This window comes from Pagrus major, chromosome 21, assembly GCF_040436345.1.
Source record: "Pagrus major chromosome 21, Pma_NU_1.0".
NCBI lineage: Eukaryota > Metazoa > Chordata > Actinopteri > Spariformes > Sparidae > Pagrus > Pagrus major.
In genome coordinates, this window is record NC_133235.1 from 14385772 (window position 1) to 14401242 (window position 15471).

At 40.1% G+C, this 15471-nt stretch overlaps 1 protein-coding gene across 1 annotated transcript; it reads right to left on the reverse strand.

Moving 5' to 3' along the window:
• Positions 1-3070: 3070 nt before the first annotated feature.
• LOC141017125 (ATP-sensitive inward rectifier potassium channel 10-like) lies at positions 3071-10293 on the reverse strand. Its single transcript, XM_073491740.1, has 6 exons — positions 10280-10293; positions 7804-8015; positions 4987-5198; positions 4601-4732; positions 4159-4336; positions 3071-3438 (listed from the first exon to the last, which is right to left on the reverse strand). Exons 1-6 carry the CDS (start codon positions 10291-10293, stop codon positions 3071-3073), a joined length of 1116 nt encoding a protein of 371 aa, XP_073347841.1.
• Positions 10294-15471: the final 5178 nt, after the last annotated feature.

Here is a 15471-nt window from a genome sequence, read left to right on the forward strand (position 1 = left end):
CGTGGTAAATGTGTGAAAAGAGGAAATGGCGATGGCTTTATGCAACGCCACAGCCAATTCACGGAAATACATGATGAGTGTGAACAGTAACTGAAAGAAAGAAAGAAAGTTCTTCATTTATGTTTATAATCTTTAACTCTATCATCCTGAGAGCCCATACTGTGATTTTTATGTTGGTCTTTTTTGTACACATAACATCTATTGAATGTCTGTCCATCTTGTAAGAGGGCTCTTCGTGAGGTTTCTTCCAATTTTAAAGGGTTTTTTAAAAGGCTTGTGTGGACAGTTTTGGTCTAAAGGCCAAGATGGTGGTGATTGGTGATCTTCTTTTAATGTGTGGTTCTGGTATAGCTCTCTGCAGCTCAAACTGGACCACTGACATCCTGAAATACACCTGGAAATGACCGGTTGGACCTAGTAGGCTACTGTCTTTCCCTGTTCTTAGGAAGTGAGTACCACAAAATCATCTTCACTGCTTGACAACTCTTTCTTTTCTCATATTGTGAGTTTTTGCAAGTAGAATAATTAAATCATTGGACTGACTGTGCGTAACGTTTTTTGTCGGATGATGGATTTTTAAAAAACGCAGACGAAAAACAGACTTGGTGTAAAAAAGACCTTTGGATAGAATACACACATTAGCATGTTAGCATAGAAACATTCTGTTAAAGCAATGCAGATTCATTGCATTAAAATGAGGCTTCAAGTACATCTGTGTGACAAAGTGAAACTGAAGCCGATGGAGACTTGAGCATACAGAGGTCGCAGAGGTCCTTCTGTTGGGCCGCAGTGTTCAGCTTTCCAAGCAGAATAAAACTGTTCATGAAATGAAACAAAATGTGGCTTTTAATAGCTTTATTAAATCACATTTTATAGAGAATTTGTCTTATTTGATCTCTCCGTCTGCACTTTAAACACTATTAACATTCCATAGCTTGATGTTAATTAAGAAAATGTTACAAATACATGCAATTTCCAACAAATACATATTCATCATACACATCTTTGCATCTTCTGTCATCCCTTACCATCATTAGCCATGTTTCCAGCCGTGCTGTTCGCCAACCACCTATTAACCTCAAAGAAGAAGGAGCTAAACCAGTTGTCTCGGCCATATACGAGAGAAAAATGTGGAGAAATCTTCAAGAATTTCTTTCAATTGGGTAAGTTGTAATAATTATTTTATGTCAGCTAGTATTGGCCATGTTTTATGCTGTCTGGAGGCGGCAAAGCTGAATCAGCTGATCAGTCATTTGAGTTAAATGTTCACTAAAACAGAACTTATTCGGAAAAAGTGTTTCCATCTTCCATTAAGCGCATTAACTTACAACAACTAACATTTGTTCTGGCGACTGGTTGATCATTGCTACATATTGTTGTTCAGTTAGATTGGTACAAACTCCAGGAAAGGAAACAGTCAGCTACATAGTAGCTACAAAGTTTCCTTTGACCAAGTGGTCACTGTACAAACAAGCATCATCCCACTGGACGAGGGTTTGGGCAATTGTCAGTGATTGACTTGTGATCATGCTTCATATGTTTCACTTCAAATTTTGTCCTTTTCATCAACATTTTCTCAGACGATACTTAAAAATGCACATAACAGTATGTTGACGGAAACACGGCTAATGGCACAACATCACTTTCCCGCTCTCAACTCTCAGCTCTCAAGCGTAGTCTTGTTTAGTCTTCCTTATGTCCTTGAGTAAAAGGGGCTTCAACAAAATGTTCGTTGTTAATTTGACAATGTTAGTAACTCGAAAATGAAAGTGCGGGAGGCTTCCACAGAAAGGAGAGCTTCCTCTGTGTTTCCAGTAACATTTTCAACCCACAATTACCAAATGGGCAGTTACATCCATGAATTTTCAGAAGCTGTTAGTGATGATCTAAACACATTAGCTCACTTGTATCAGTCAGTTTAGCTTTTACAGTACCACATCTGAAACATCTGTTTTAGAGTTTATCCTAACTTCTTCAAATGTGTAAGTGCTTTTAGTAGTATCTTAAGGCTCCAGAAGTAGGCAGCTAACCTTCCTAAGGTGCAAACGTACATCATGTACTTACATAAAGTGCTAACAGCAAAAAGTCATAACATAACAGAAAAAATGAAATACCAACACCATCAAGAGATACAGTACAGAGCACCTTGAAAACAGTATATTCAATCTGACGTCTGTCTACATTCCAGGTGTAGTGCTACATTAGTTTAACAGAATCTCCAAAGTGCTTTGTCTCACATATTACAGTGTGTTGCCATGTACAATACACTTAACAAAAGTTGTGTGTTTGTGTCTTTAACTGCTGCGCTTGTGTCAGGAAACAGGAAATGTAAAAATATCACAACGAGAGCGTTGGGGGAGGGGGTCTGTGAGTTTGACGAACTGTTTTAGCATTAATTATTGATGGCTTTACTGTAATAGAAGTCATGTGACCTTTGTAAACCACACATTTGTATGTGTATTAGCCATGTTTATTTGAGAGGAAGTATAGAGGGTGCCTCCTGTCAGGGTTTTTCCTCCTCCACCCTGTCATCACCCACCCATCACCACCACTATCTTGGTACTGCTGTTGGAAAGTACACTCTCGTACTGACTCACACTCTCTACTGAGGGAAGAACCCAAACAAGCCCACCAGGGTTTCCGTACTCTCCACTGCTATTTATGTTTTGGGGATGATTTTTCGGTGTGAATAAATGAGCAAACCTGTTATTTTTGTAGTTATGCAAATGTCTTCAGTATATGATCCAAAATTCATACAGCAGCTGCAGTTAGGCAGTATGTTATGTCATCATGTGAATACAGTCAAACCAGTGTAAAATATGTATTATCCCAGCAAACGTATGATAAGGACAAACCTGAAGTTGAGTCTGCTGTCATCCATATTTGCTTTCTGCATCATTTGGCTCTACTTGGACCTACAATAGATATCTTTCTGATATATATATATTTTTAAAAACAGTCTCCCAAGCTGTGTTGATATGATGTTTCATTGATTCGCCGTTGACAATGAATGCAAATCTTCTGCGCATTTCTCTCCATCAAACACTTCCATCTCAGCCGTTTTATCTGTTCACACGTTGCTGATGCGAACACTAAGAGCACGGCCACGTTCCTCCCCTCTCTCCCTGTAGCTCTGCTCCAGACGAATCTTGTCTGGATCGGACACCTCAGGCACAGTCCCGCCCCCGTTACTCTGGTATCCATGCTGGGGGCTGGATGGTTTGAAGACGGGCGTGGTCTTCGTCTTGGCCACTTTGTCAAAGAAGGCGAAGTCTGCTACGTATTTGCCCGATGGAGACAGAGAGACTACGGGGGGGAACTCGTAACCCCAGAGAATCTCGTCAGGCAGGTAGGAGGTGCGGACCTGACAGGTGGCGGAGGTCGGCTCAACTGTAGCGCTCATGATCACCAGCAGCTCGAAGTCCGCCAACTCTGGATCTGTCCAGCCCCCACCTGGTAGAGGTTAATCAGATGGGAGGATCAGCACATTAAAGAGAAGTGTAGAAAGAAGAGACAGAAGAGGAAAAGGATAAATGGGAAAGAGGAGGGAAAAATACTAAACTTAAAGGTACACTTTGGAGTTTTTAACCACTAGTGGTGCTGTAGAGTAATGTCGGTATAAGCTCCCCATTTTGTTTGTACCTTGTCAATGCTCATAATGATGCACATAAAAGCAGGTGTTACAAATTCCTGCCAGTGGCTTCACACTAGTGCACTGATCAAAGAAATATAGCAATGCACCAAAAAAAGGAGACAAAGAAAAAGCTATTTAAAAGACGACCTATGGTACATTTTCGTGTTTTCCTTTCCTTCAGTGTTTAATGTATGTCAAAGGTCTTGAGAAATAAAAAGGTCAGAGTCCGCACCAACAGAAGCTCCTCTCTCCCACAGAAAACACTGCTCCTGAAACACCTCGTCAGTAGTCCCGCCTTCAATTCTGTGACTTTGTGACATCACACTGTGTCAAAATGTCATTTGCGACTAGTTTGGCACATAAGAATTGATTTAGCACAGCAGCTCTGTTATCGTTAGTACTGCTGGCTCAGGCATGTGTGAGTTGACCAATCAGAGCAGACTTGGGGCCTTAAAGACACAGGAGCTAAAACAGAGCATGTAAACGTGCATAATGTCTCCTTTAACAGGTGAAAAAAAGCTTACCCTTGGCGGCCCAGGCTCGCAGGGGGCTGGTGTCATCGATGAGGTGGTAGAAGGTGAGGGGCAGGATAAGGAAGGGGCTGTCACTGGACGTGTCCACTTGGAAGGGCACATTCCTCTGGTCCAGACGTACCGTCTCACCTTCCTTAGTCAGAGACGTCTGGAGCAGTTTTCCAGTCACCTGTGGGGGAACAATGTGCACAAGTTGTTGTAGCTAAATTGGTTCACGGATTTACAAAATGTTTATACACATGAAATTTAATAATACTTCACAGGTGTGGAAAATTTACAGTAGATTACAGGAAACTTTTAATGCACTGCAGAAGGCTTAATATATTTTGTTGTTATTTTTTGTAATGAATATGTCTTGAGCAATTGTTCAGACTAACTCGTAGAATTTACAGCAATAGTGGAAATATCTGATAAATTGTCTCTGCACACACACCTGACAGCCTAGCAGAAGACTCTTGCGCATATTGGCCACCCTGATCATCAGGCAGGGTCGACCTTCGTGGGTCGACACCACAGCGTGTTGGCTAAACTTTACTGTCTCACCTCGCTTCTTTGGCCGAGCAACCTGAGTAGAGAAGGCTCAATCAGTTCTGTAACAAATGCATGCAAACTGCAAGGAAATGTACACAGTTGTGCTTGAGTTTCAAATAGAAGTGCACATATCTGCTTTTACTTGAAAATGTTTTAAAAATACATCAAATCTCTTTAATATAACAATTCGACTATGAAAACAACATGGATCTATGTAGAAAGTAGTCCTCTGTTTTTATTTTTTTATTTGATCTCGCTTTGCAGCTGGATATTGTATGTATTGGCTACCTTGGCCAGGAAGGTACCAGTGATGAAGATCTCCATCAGCATGGTGATGACAAGCTGTATGATGAGGAGGATGATGGCAGCTGGACATTCCTCAGTGATGCAACGGAAACCGTAACCAATGGTTGTCTGGGACTCCAGGGAGAAGAGGAAAGCCCCCGTCAGAGTCTGCATCTGCATCACACAGGGGGTGTGGTTTGACGGAGGGTCGAACTCTGAAAGAACATGGTTGAAAAAGCAACAAAAGCTGATGGAAGTTCAGCTGATCTTATCATGTGATGCTGATCATTTTAATTTCTCAGAAACTACCAAATGCCAGAGCAGAACAGCTAAGTGATAAGTGAAACGATCTTGTCACTATGCAACACTTCACAGGACTTCCTGAAAATGTGTTATTAACACTCTGCTGAGCAAACATTGTGAACATGAGACTTTGTAGAGAGCGGGCACATCATTGAAGACATGAAGTTGTTTCCTTACCACATGAATGTTTAAATTTGGAAGTGTTATTTTGAGCTCAAGTTTAGGTTCAGGGAAATCAGCAAACACCAACATCTTCACTTCTTCACAACACTGCTGTAAATAGAGTTCACTCTCACTCAAAGTGTACATGAACATAGATGTGTTTGATTTAAGACAGCACTTCTCCCTGTTTCCAGCCACCTCTGTAGCACCCCTCTGCAGCCATGACAAACTACATCACATCACCCTGTAGAGGCCATATTCTCACTCATAGTTTTTCAACTGTGTTATAATTGTTTTAAAGTCTGTTGTCTGTGGTGTGAAGGATGCTGAAGATGTTATTTCATTTGTCACCATGTTCAACTGCACGTACATGATGGTGTGAAAGCATGAGCAGAGGTTTGACCACAAGTCATCCTGTGTAAAAAACAAAAGATTTTATCAGTTAAGCCTGACGACCTGTCTTTAAAACTGAAGCATTTGTAACAATAAATGTAATTATGTATAAATAGGTACCAATCATAGTTTCATTATTTCTCAAAAGAAATTATTAAGAACACTCAAAACTCAGCTACTTTTCAGGGAGTGGTTTAAAATACAGAAATATGTCATGTCAAATAATCCAAGCAGATCGAACGTTCAGTCAATATTCCACCATTCACAGTAAGACGCTAATTGAGAGAATTTTTAGGGTATTTAAGCTGAAATCAAATTCTACTTTGTGCATAATTTATCTTCTCTAATGTGGTGTATCAACAAAGACCACAGGAACGATGTCAGACACTGGCCCAAAAAGACCCCAGACAAAAGGAAGGGCTGTAAAATTGTGAATCTATTTTTCTGCGTGCCACAAAAAACCTACAAGACTGTTGTAGAATCTGAATTTCACCTCAAAAATTTTTTTTAATCTTTGCAGAATAGATGAATTATTTTTGTGTCCTTCATGCGTGCGTGAAGCCAGTCAGCTGTGTCAGCTCAGTGGAAGACTTTAATGCTCGGTGCAGAAAAAAAGGTCACAAAGGAAATGCTGAAAACTCTTTTGGCCCTTGAGCATCTATCATTGGATTGAATGGGGTGCCATTTTGTGACCAGTTTGTTTTGTATCCAGTTTCCTAAATACATCCATGGTTTGAACTAGTGAAGACAAAATCCACAAGGCATTTTATTCAAGAATGCTATATCTTTTGGTTATTTGGTTTAATAACCCAATATTTGGGGATTGGGGTATACTGGGGATGTTAATGGGCTCTCGCAACACATTCCTGGAATTTAGACGTCATTCTAGCTTTTGATGTTATCACCCAGCTCTTTATACCTAGAAAAACCTTTGTTTTGAATCATTTCCTGTTGACTCATGAGCTACACTGCAGAACTCAGTACAGTCTTAAACTGAGAACAGAACAAACAACTTAAAGAGCAATTTAACACCCAGTTCAAGCTTGAGTCTGCACACTTCACACTTCAAAAAGTGCATTCAAACGCTGACACAAAACACCATCTCAAACTTTCTATACTGTGCACACTACTGACAGCTGCCTGCTGTATATGTCAAGAGTGTAGTGTGTGTGAATGTGACACTGGCTCATAGTTCAGGGAAGGAGTGTTAGAAGGGTAGATCATATACTTTTAAAGTGAACAGAATTATTTATCTATTTTCTCCAGAAAAAGATGAACAACTTCTGTTTCAATTAACTCCACAAAATAGGTCCAGGATCGGTAGAGTAATAACTGCACTGACTCTACATTTAATTTATCAACTAAAAAGAATTTTAGTATTAAGCGACTCTTTAAATGCACAATGTGTCAATTCTTGCACCAGGGGTCTCTCAATCAAAACAAAACTAAAGACATTTGTCTAGTGTTGAGTATGGAGGGCCAGTCGGAGCCAGGGCAGGGCCGCTCTTGAGGGGAGAGTCAGGTGCAGATCCAGACCTTCTGGAGGAATAAACACCTGGAGTCACATCAGATTCTGCTCTGATCCGGACAGCTCAGAGATTACTTTTTAACTTTTGGGATTAAAAACTGGTGTTATCTTCACTACTGTTTATCAGCCTGACTGCAGCAGGGATAAGTGGAGGTGATCTCCATTGTCAGGTGTTTATGTTCTATAACATTGACTGCCAACTCGAGCGAGAGGTTGACCTAAATTCAAATGCGCAGGCACAAACGTCTTCCATGTGTGCTGTTGCTCGCTGGTTCACTGTAGTAAAGTGATCTGGCTGTTTGGGGTGAATTGTTACTTGCTCAAGTAACGCAAGGTGAAGATTCATACATTCATTCATTTAAATACATTTAAAACTTTAAAACTAAATACTTGCAAATATTCTACCTATTGACCTACGAGCCGTGCTTTCTCACCGAGCAGGTCGCCATGCACCAGTGCCACCAGATACCACAACACCCCAAACAGGAACCAGGTCCCCGCAAATGTGGCCGTGAACAGGAAGAACTTGTAGCGCCACTGCATGTCCAGAAATGTTGTCCAGAGGTCACGCATGTACAGAGCGCTCCGGCCGCTGACGTGCTCGATGCGCACGTTGCTACGCCCATCTTTGGACAGGACACGCCTCCTCTTCCTCAGAGTCCCACCCCCACCAGATATGCCACCGCCCAGTAAGGGTTTTAAAACGTCTGTCTGTGTCTGGGAGTGGCAAACCTTCTGAGGGGAGGAGCTGCGAGAGGAAGGAGGTGTGGCAGATGTCATCTGGTGAATGAAGAAGAAAAGAGTTAAATCATCTCTCTGATAGTAACTTGGCCATTTCTGTTAAAAGAGTAGTTTGAGATTAGTTTGGGGTGGACTGAAATTCTTTATTTAAACTTGATAAACTTGATAAACTTTTAAACTGATAGAAGTTGGAGAGATTGATTTATATTTTTTTAATATCTTGCAGCATTTCACATCAGCAGTACCTCGTGACCTGATTAAAATTACAGTGACTTCCTGCAGCATACGGAAAACATTTAGAAACTTCCCATTATAACTGTAGGTTGAGGTAACTTCCCCTGCAGCTGCTCTCATTTTAAGGGGGAAATTTATCTCAAGTGAGGCAAATAATACCTGAAACCAGACCTGTGATGATTGTATTCAAAATAGGTAGAAAAATAAAATGAAACAACCAGCAGAGAGACAGACCAGAAACAAACTGGAACTTTGAATTACAAAGCTGGACAGCACAGTTTTAATCAGTGGAAGAAACCGGAAAGGCCGTGTACACCCACGAAAGAGTAAGCGGGAGTTCCCTGAGATCGTCAGACCTCCAAGAATCTAATTATACTGTGTATTGTCATTGTCATTGTCATTGTCATGTATTGGATACGAGTCACAACCTCATGAGATTGAATCAGACTTATGTTGTCTAAATCATCCTTAAAAAAAGCTGGGTTCTACCAGGTATTTTTACCGGAAATTTGGAGTAGATTTTGCCAGTTTTTCAATTGTTGAGATCTCTAGTACAGTCCATAGAGCTGAGAGAAGGTCTAACAGTCCAGAATAGGTAAAACCACCTGAGTGAGTGTGCTGTGTGTTGTTCCCAAGCTTATGGTTCATGTTATGTTTGTCAAAAAACCCTGCTGGTTTCAGGATTTATATTTAACGCCATCTTTTCAGTCGTTTGTTTACCTTGCGAGGCAGCTGGACTCGCGCGATCACCTGATCTTCCCTGGCTTCGAGCTTTGCACTTGTGTCCAAACTGCAGTGACTCAGACCAATCAGCATCCTGAGGAACTACTGTCAGCTACAGGTGTGATTTATGTGTGACGACCAGCAAAAGAAGCAACTGTTTGTATGAAAACATCATTAGCCACTCCTGAAGAGGTTAGCGTGGATGCTATTGTGAGTTTATTTGATTGAAAGAAGAGCAAAGAACAGCACTGAAGGCTTTTCTCAATGGAAAAGATATTCGCTCTTCACGTGACTGGCTTTAGTAGAGTTTGAATTACCAACCAACTTCGGTGATGGAAGCGCTCTCCTACTGTTAATCTGATTGGTTGAATCTAGCCCTTGATCAACAATGATGGACATATGGGTCATCCAGTCGCCTGCCAAGTATTGCCAAAGTAACAAAACCAGAAAACAAGCGAAAAAGGGGCAGGTCAAGTGCAACCACCACAGCTACATCTAACAGCCTGAGGCCTAGTCCACACGAACACAAGTATTTTTGGAAACTGGGTTTTTTTTTTAAAACTATCATTGTCAAAGCATTTTTGGCACTGTTTCAGAAATAATATCCGTCCATACAACACACCTGAAAAGGCATATGTCATGACCATTTATCCACTTTGGGCAGGAAGCAGACTGTATACTCTGATCAGTTATTTAGCGACAGAAAATACTACGAATGAGGCAGTGAAACATGAATCTCAGAGAATCTTCTTTGATAATTTGGCAGCAAAATATTGTATGCAGCCACTTTTGTCTCTCTTTTCCATTATTGTATTATCAATGATGGAAATCACAACCGTTTGTGTCTATCTAAATATAACGTCAAACAATATAACATCCAATCTGTCATCTTACAAACTCAAATACTCCAATAGCATAACACATACTCCAAGTTCACATTTGCCAATGATGCCACAAACACTGAGAAACAAGTGTGTCTGCATCTTCATGCCTGCCCGTACAGACAAACACACTGTGCATACAGAAGGCTAAAACACATAGAAAAAGCTTTGTTTTGAAACGTATACGTGTGTGGACAGAGCCTGGACAAGAGAACTGTCAGTCAAGGTAAAGAACAGGCAAAGATTTCAGACACTATTTCAGATGCAATTAGTTTGAAGCATGGCTACTGTGGCCCCTGGTTTGACATCAGTGAAAAGATCATTAAAAGACACACTAGAAGACATAACATTAGATACTCAGGGACAAACTTGTCATTCCGGGAAAGAAGTGTGTGGTTTCGTTTTCAACTTATTTCAACATTTTTCGCTGTAAATAACAGCTATAAGAGGAGGAACAGGCCCACTGGTTTCTTTATTGATTGCAACATCGTCAGGCATTTCCTTTTTGAGCCACACAAATATGAAGCAATTACAAACCAGTTTCTGTAGAATCTACAGTGAATAGTAACACTTGTTTTTCTTTTTCTTCTGGCACACTAGAGTGCTCAAGTCATTTTTCAAATAGGTTGGAGGCCAGAGAAATTCATTGAAAAACAGACTCAGAAAATAATAATAACCATGAAGATTGAAAGCGTAATAATACACTGTATGTGCACCAGTGACCCATTTTAGTGGCTCGTTGTAGCTTGTGTAAACCATCAGCTTGAGAACCACCTAACAAAACTTGGCCACCAAAACCACACAAGATATCAGTCAAAGTGAAACACTGAGGTGGAACAAGAAAAGAAACAATGTGTCAGGCCTGAATTATACTAGTGATCCTGTGTATTCACATGAATCAAAGACGTTTAAAACCGGTTATAAGATTTTAATAAGAGCCAACTGTCATGTCAGGAGGAGGAGGCGATAGGGTGGTGTGACAGCTAGGCGACTAGTCCACTGTTCGTTTCAACATATGTAAGCAAAAGAAACCCTGGATATTATAAACAAGACATCTAGATATTTTCCTGCTGCTTATTGGCAAAAAAATTTCATATTTTTGACGAGACATTTAGACAATTTGCAGCCAGGGACGGGGTATTTTTTAGAGCCTTTCTAAGAAGGCCTGAGGGCTGAAACATTATCCAATTAAAGTGCCAGAGTGTGCAACACTTTTTTCTGATTTTGTGCCTAGAGCTACCCACACATAACCACAGCATTGTCACAGTACGTTCCACTGCCACTTAAAGCTTCATTATCCGTGGTTTGCAGAAAACGAACATTGCCAACATTTCTTCTGGCAATTGGGTTGTCCAGTGAAATAACTTCACAGCTATTACATGCCGTGAAATTCTGTAGGCTACAAACGATGCATCCAGTGCAAAATGTACATTTGTCCAATACCTTCATCTATGACATTCCCATCTCCCATCCTATCTGCTTTTTATATTTAGTGCTGATTAGCAGATTTTAGCTTCCTAGCATGCTCAACAAAGCTGTGAAACATTATACCTGTTGAACATCAAGATGGTGTCAATCTGAGCCTGTCAGCAGGATAAGCATAAGCATTTTTGCATTTACATGACTGTGATTGTTAACAATGAAGCAAAAACCGAATCTAAACATTTGTCCATCTTGCAATTTGTTTTGTTTTTTATGGGGAGAGTTTCAGTTTCACACATCTGCAAACATGTCTGTAGATTCTTGTTAGGTTCCAACAAAAAACAGTTCCTGTTAAGTTGATTGACCTTTAATGATCTATTTGGACAGGAGAGGTAACTGGTCTTAACCTTTGTACAGATGGAGATTCCACAAGACAAACTCCAAGTTTTACTATCTTAATGTAAAGAAAAATAACTACAAATATCCCCAACCTGCAGAGTTACATGTATGTTACAGTAATACCTGTGTTTGTAGTGCTTCACATAGTGAGATATTTGCACAAATGCAGTCCACCCCTGTCACACACAGACAGACAGTTACTGTATCTCACATTTCACACGCTGACTTACGTCCAACAAGTCATGTAGGCCAGCAGAGGGAGGATAGCCCACAAAAGAAGAAGATAAGGAAGAGGAAAGAGAAAAGAAGGAAGAGTAGAATTAGGATGAAGATGTACTGCATCGACCAAACAAACCATCCACACAGAGTCTCATTTGTCAGCTGGAGGAGAGAGGAGAAACCGAATGAATCAATTAAGGTAATACATCTTTGTTTGAAACTCAGACGTTTATCTAGATGAAGTTTTTTAAAGGCTTTACTGTTGATTCCACCTAGAGAGGCCTTTAGTGGACAAAGAGTGAACTTCTGACTGGTAACTGGAGACGACGGTAAGGGTTTGGTAGGAAGAGGGCCAGAGTTTGGCTTTCTAGATGCCCCGCTCAGGACTGTTTCTGTAGCCTGGCACAGGAGACCTTTTGCAATCTTTCTCGCGGGTGTTTTTTTTTGCTGCTTTATACTCTGGATCCTCACACGGTCTCTCTGTTTCTCTTTCTCACACAAATTAATGTAGAACATACAATTCCACTGGATGAACAAGTTGTTGACAGTGCACTTTATGGCCAAAAGTCTGTGGACACCCTAAAATTAATCTTGTTTAATATCTGGTTTCAGGCTTTCCAAGATATTTCAGGCATTATAGACAGCACAGGCCAGGAGCACCTTACTGTAGGAAAACAATGTTTTTGCTGGCGACGCTTTTCTAACAACGCATTTTGGTGTGATCAGCCGTTAACTCGTGAACATCTTAAGTGCGACAAGGCGCCCTAACCAGCCACTGCTTTTGTTGCAAGAAGTCACAAGCCAAAATACATAAGTACATGTGCCTTAAAAGGAGACTATTTTGCTTCCATAACAGGTCTTCTTTCAGTTTACTTGATAGAAAACTTCAAAAATGCACATTTAGGTGATTTTTTCAGATTTTTGCTCTGGAAATGCATGCAAATTAGATGCATATTTAATTAGATACTGTCTCATTTGCATATGTCTACATAAAACATCAGAAAACGTGTTATACAAAATATAATTGTCTTAATGTAAGTAGTCAACTGGGGAAGTTTCAAGATTGTATCTATAAGTTAAAGTTTGGTCGAAGCTGTTGGAGGGGGTTGAGGTGCAGACCAGTCATGTTCTTCCGCACACTTCCAAAAACTTTTCTTTATGGACGTCTTTTTGTGCAATATTCTTCAAACATCGCTTATTTGGACCAAATGGACCTATAACAAACTATGGAAGAGCAGCTCCGATTTCAAAGTACACAGACATAGAAAGACAGGGGTGTCCATATACTTTTGGCCATATAGTGTAAATCAAAACAGCCTGCAAGATGCTGATCATGAATTACATAACCAATCAGCTTTAATTACATCATACTTTTGTGATTATGCAAGGGTGAGCCCCTCAAAAGCTCCATAATTACAATGACACCATTGAAATCTTCACTCTTTCAACTCTGTGTCGCCTCTCACCTAATTTTCTCTGGACTCGGAGACACACTCACATGTCCCCAGAAGAAAAAAGCACACAAATTCCAACACAGGTATGTATCAGATAACTAACAGAGCAAATGGGAGTAAATTAGGGTAAAAAGAGGGAAGTAATTTTTTGACCAACCTCTCCAGTAGGATGTATTCCATCTCCATGGCAGCACGACAACTTTACTTTACTGTACCGCCCTGCCTCAGTGAGCCGAATCCAAAAACTGAATCAAAACTTTTTATTTTTGCCAAACAAAGGAGCGCTGAATGTTTTCCTGATCTCTCTCCCTCTCTCTCTTTCCTCTTTCTCTCTCCTTCCTTCTCTCTCTCTTCTCTGTGTACACAGGAATGCTTTGTTTGGGGCCAAGATAAAAGAAACAAAAGACACCATTGACAAAAACGACTCTGTGTCCATCAGTGTGTGTGTGTGTGTGTGTGTGTGTGTGTGTGTGTGTGTGTGTGTGTGTGTGTGTGTGTGTGTGTGTGATTATGTGAGAGTGGGATTGCAATTACATGTGTATTGCTGTATATGTGTGTGTGACTGTAGGCGTACATGTGTGATTTTGCATGCATGTTTGAGTGTGTGTGTGTAATTACTTGAAGAGTGGACAATTATATGCGTATTTCTGTGTGTGTGTGTGTGTGTGTGTGTGTGTGTGTGTGTGTGTGTGTGTGTGTGTGTGTGTGTGTGTGTGAGATGAGTGAAAGGAAAAACGAGAGAACGGAAGAGAGGAAGAGAGAGAGAAAGAGATCTGTGACAAAAGGCCCTCGTTAGTATTCTGGAGTGAGGAGTAATCCCCCTCCATCTCCCCCTCTCTGTCTCCCCCTCACACTCACACACTTTTTCTTTCTCTCCCCCATCAGTTATTTTTTCTCTTACCTTTCTTTCTTTCTTTCTTTCTTTCTTTCTTTCTTTCTTTCTTTCTTTCTTTCTTTCTACTTCAAACATTGTCACTTTAGCAGCATTAACAGAACTAAACAGAAATAACAAAACTACTTTCACATTTCTGTTTCTTAAAGGGGCACTATGCAGTTTTGAAGAAGAAATTAAAACTCAGAATTTTAGTATTTACAATATTAATGAGGTAATAATACAAACTCAGTAATATTTATTTTTTCCATAACTGAGTAAACAAGCTGTTCTCAGAGGAAAGTAAGGTCCCCAGAACACTGTTTGAAGCTAGAAAGATGGCAGGGTCCGCCAAATATGTGTAATATAAGTGAAACCGTATGAAATTGTGTTGTCCTTTGAGGTCAGTTTGTTAATTCAGAACTACATAGTGCACCTTGTGTAAACATTTATTCAACAGAAAATAACTCTTCTGTATCCTTCATCTCCTTGTTTCCCTCTCTTTACTTCTAAATACTGATTTTTTTTACAGTTCTTCAATCAGATTTTTTTCCTCCTGGTACCAGATCTGAAACTGCTAACATGCTGTTAATCAGATGGCACACAGATACTCACTCTACTCTGGAAGTGATGGGGATGTAGCAAAAGTAAACTTACATAAACAGATCTGTTAAAGTGCCAAAAATTGTTCAAAAAGGAAACTAATATGAGTTAAGACAGACATCTTGATTGATTCATTGATTACTTTGAAGACTGTAACGCACTAATTTTGCACACAATCATTGGGAATAAAAACATAATGAATCCTAAAGAGTTATTCGTCCTCCTCTAACTTCTCAGAAATAAAACATCTTTTTGATTATGTTTGTCATAATCTCCCACTGTCTTTCACTCACTTTATACTGCCACAAACAGCACGATGGGAGTGCTAAACCAAGCATTAAATACATGTCAGAGTTCACTCACCATCTGACTCATGTTGTGAACTGATTTGAACTCCAATTTCTCTTTTTAACCATAACTTTTAAAAACTTTGTTCTATTACAGGATACAGAACTGTGATGCTCTAAAATCAGATGATCTGATTGGATGTGACTTCCTCGTGCTGTTATCACGTTTGGACGTGCATCCTGTGAAACTCTGCATCAAAACACATCT

Bases quoted from the DNA above. Each gene is read 5' to 3' on its own strand.
- LOC141017125 (XM_073491740.1), bottom strand. The intron at 5,199-7,803 runs GTGAGAAAGCAC...ATGTTCTTTCAG, and splicing joins GGTGCATGGCGACCTGCTCG to AGTTCGACCCTCCGTCAAAC. The intron at 4,733-4,986 runs GTAGCCAATACA...TTCTCTACTCAG, and splicing joins CTGGTACCTTCCTGGCCAAG to GTTGCTCGGCCAAAGAAGCG.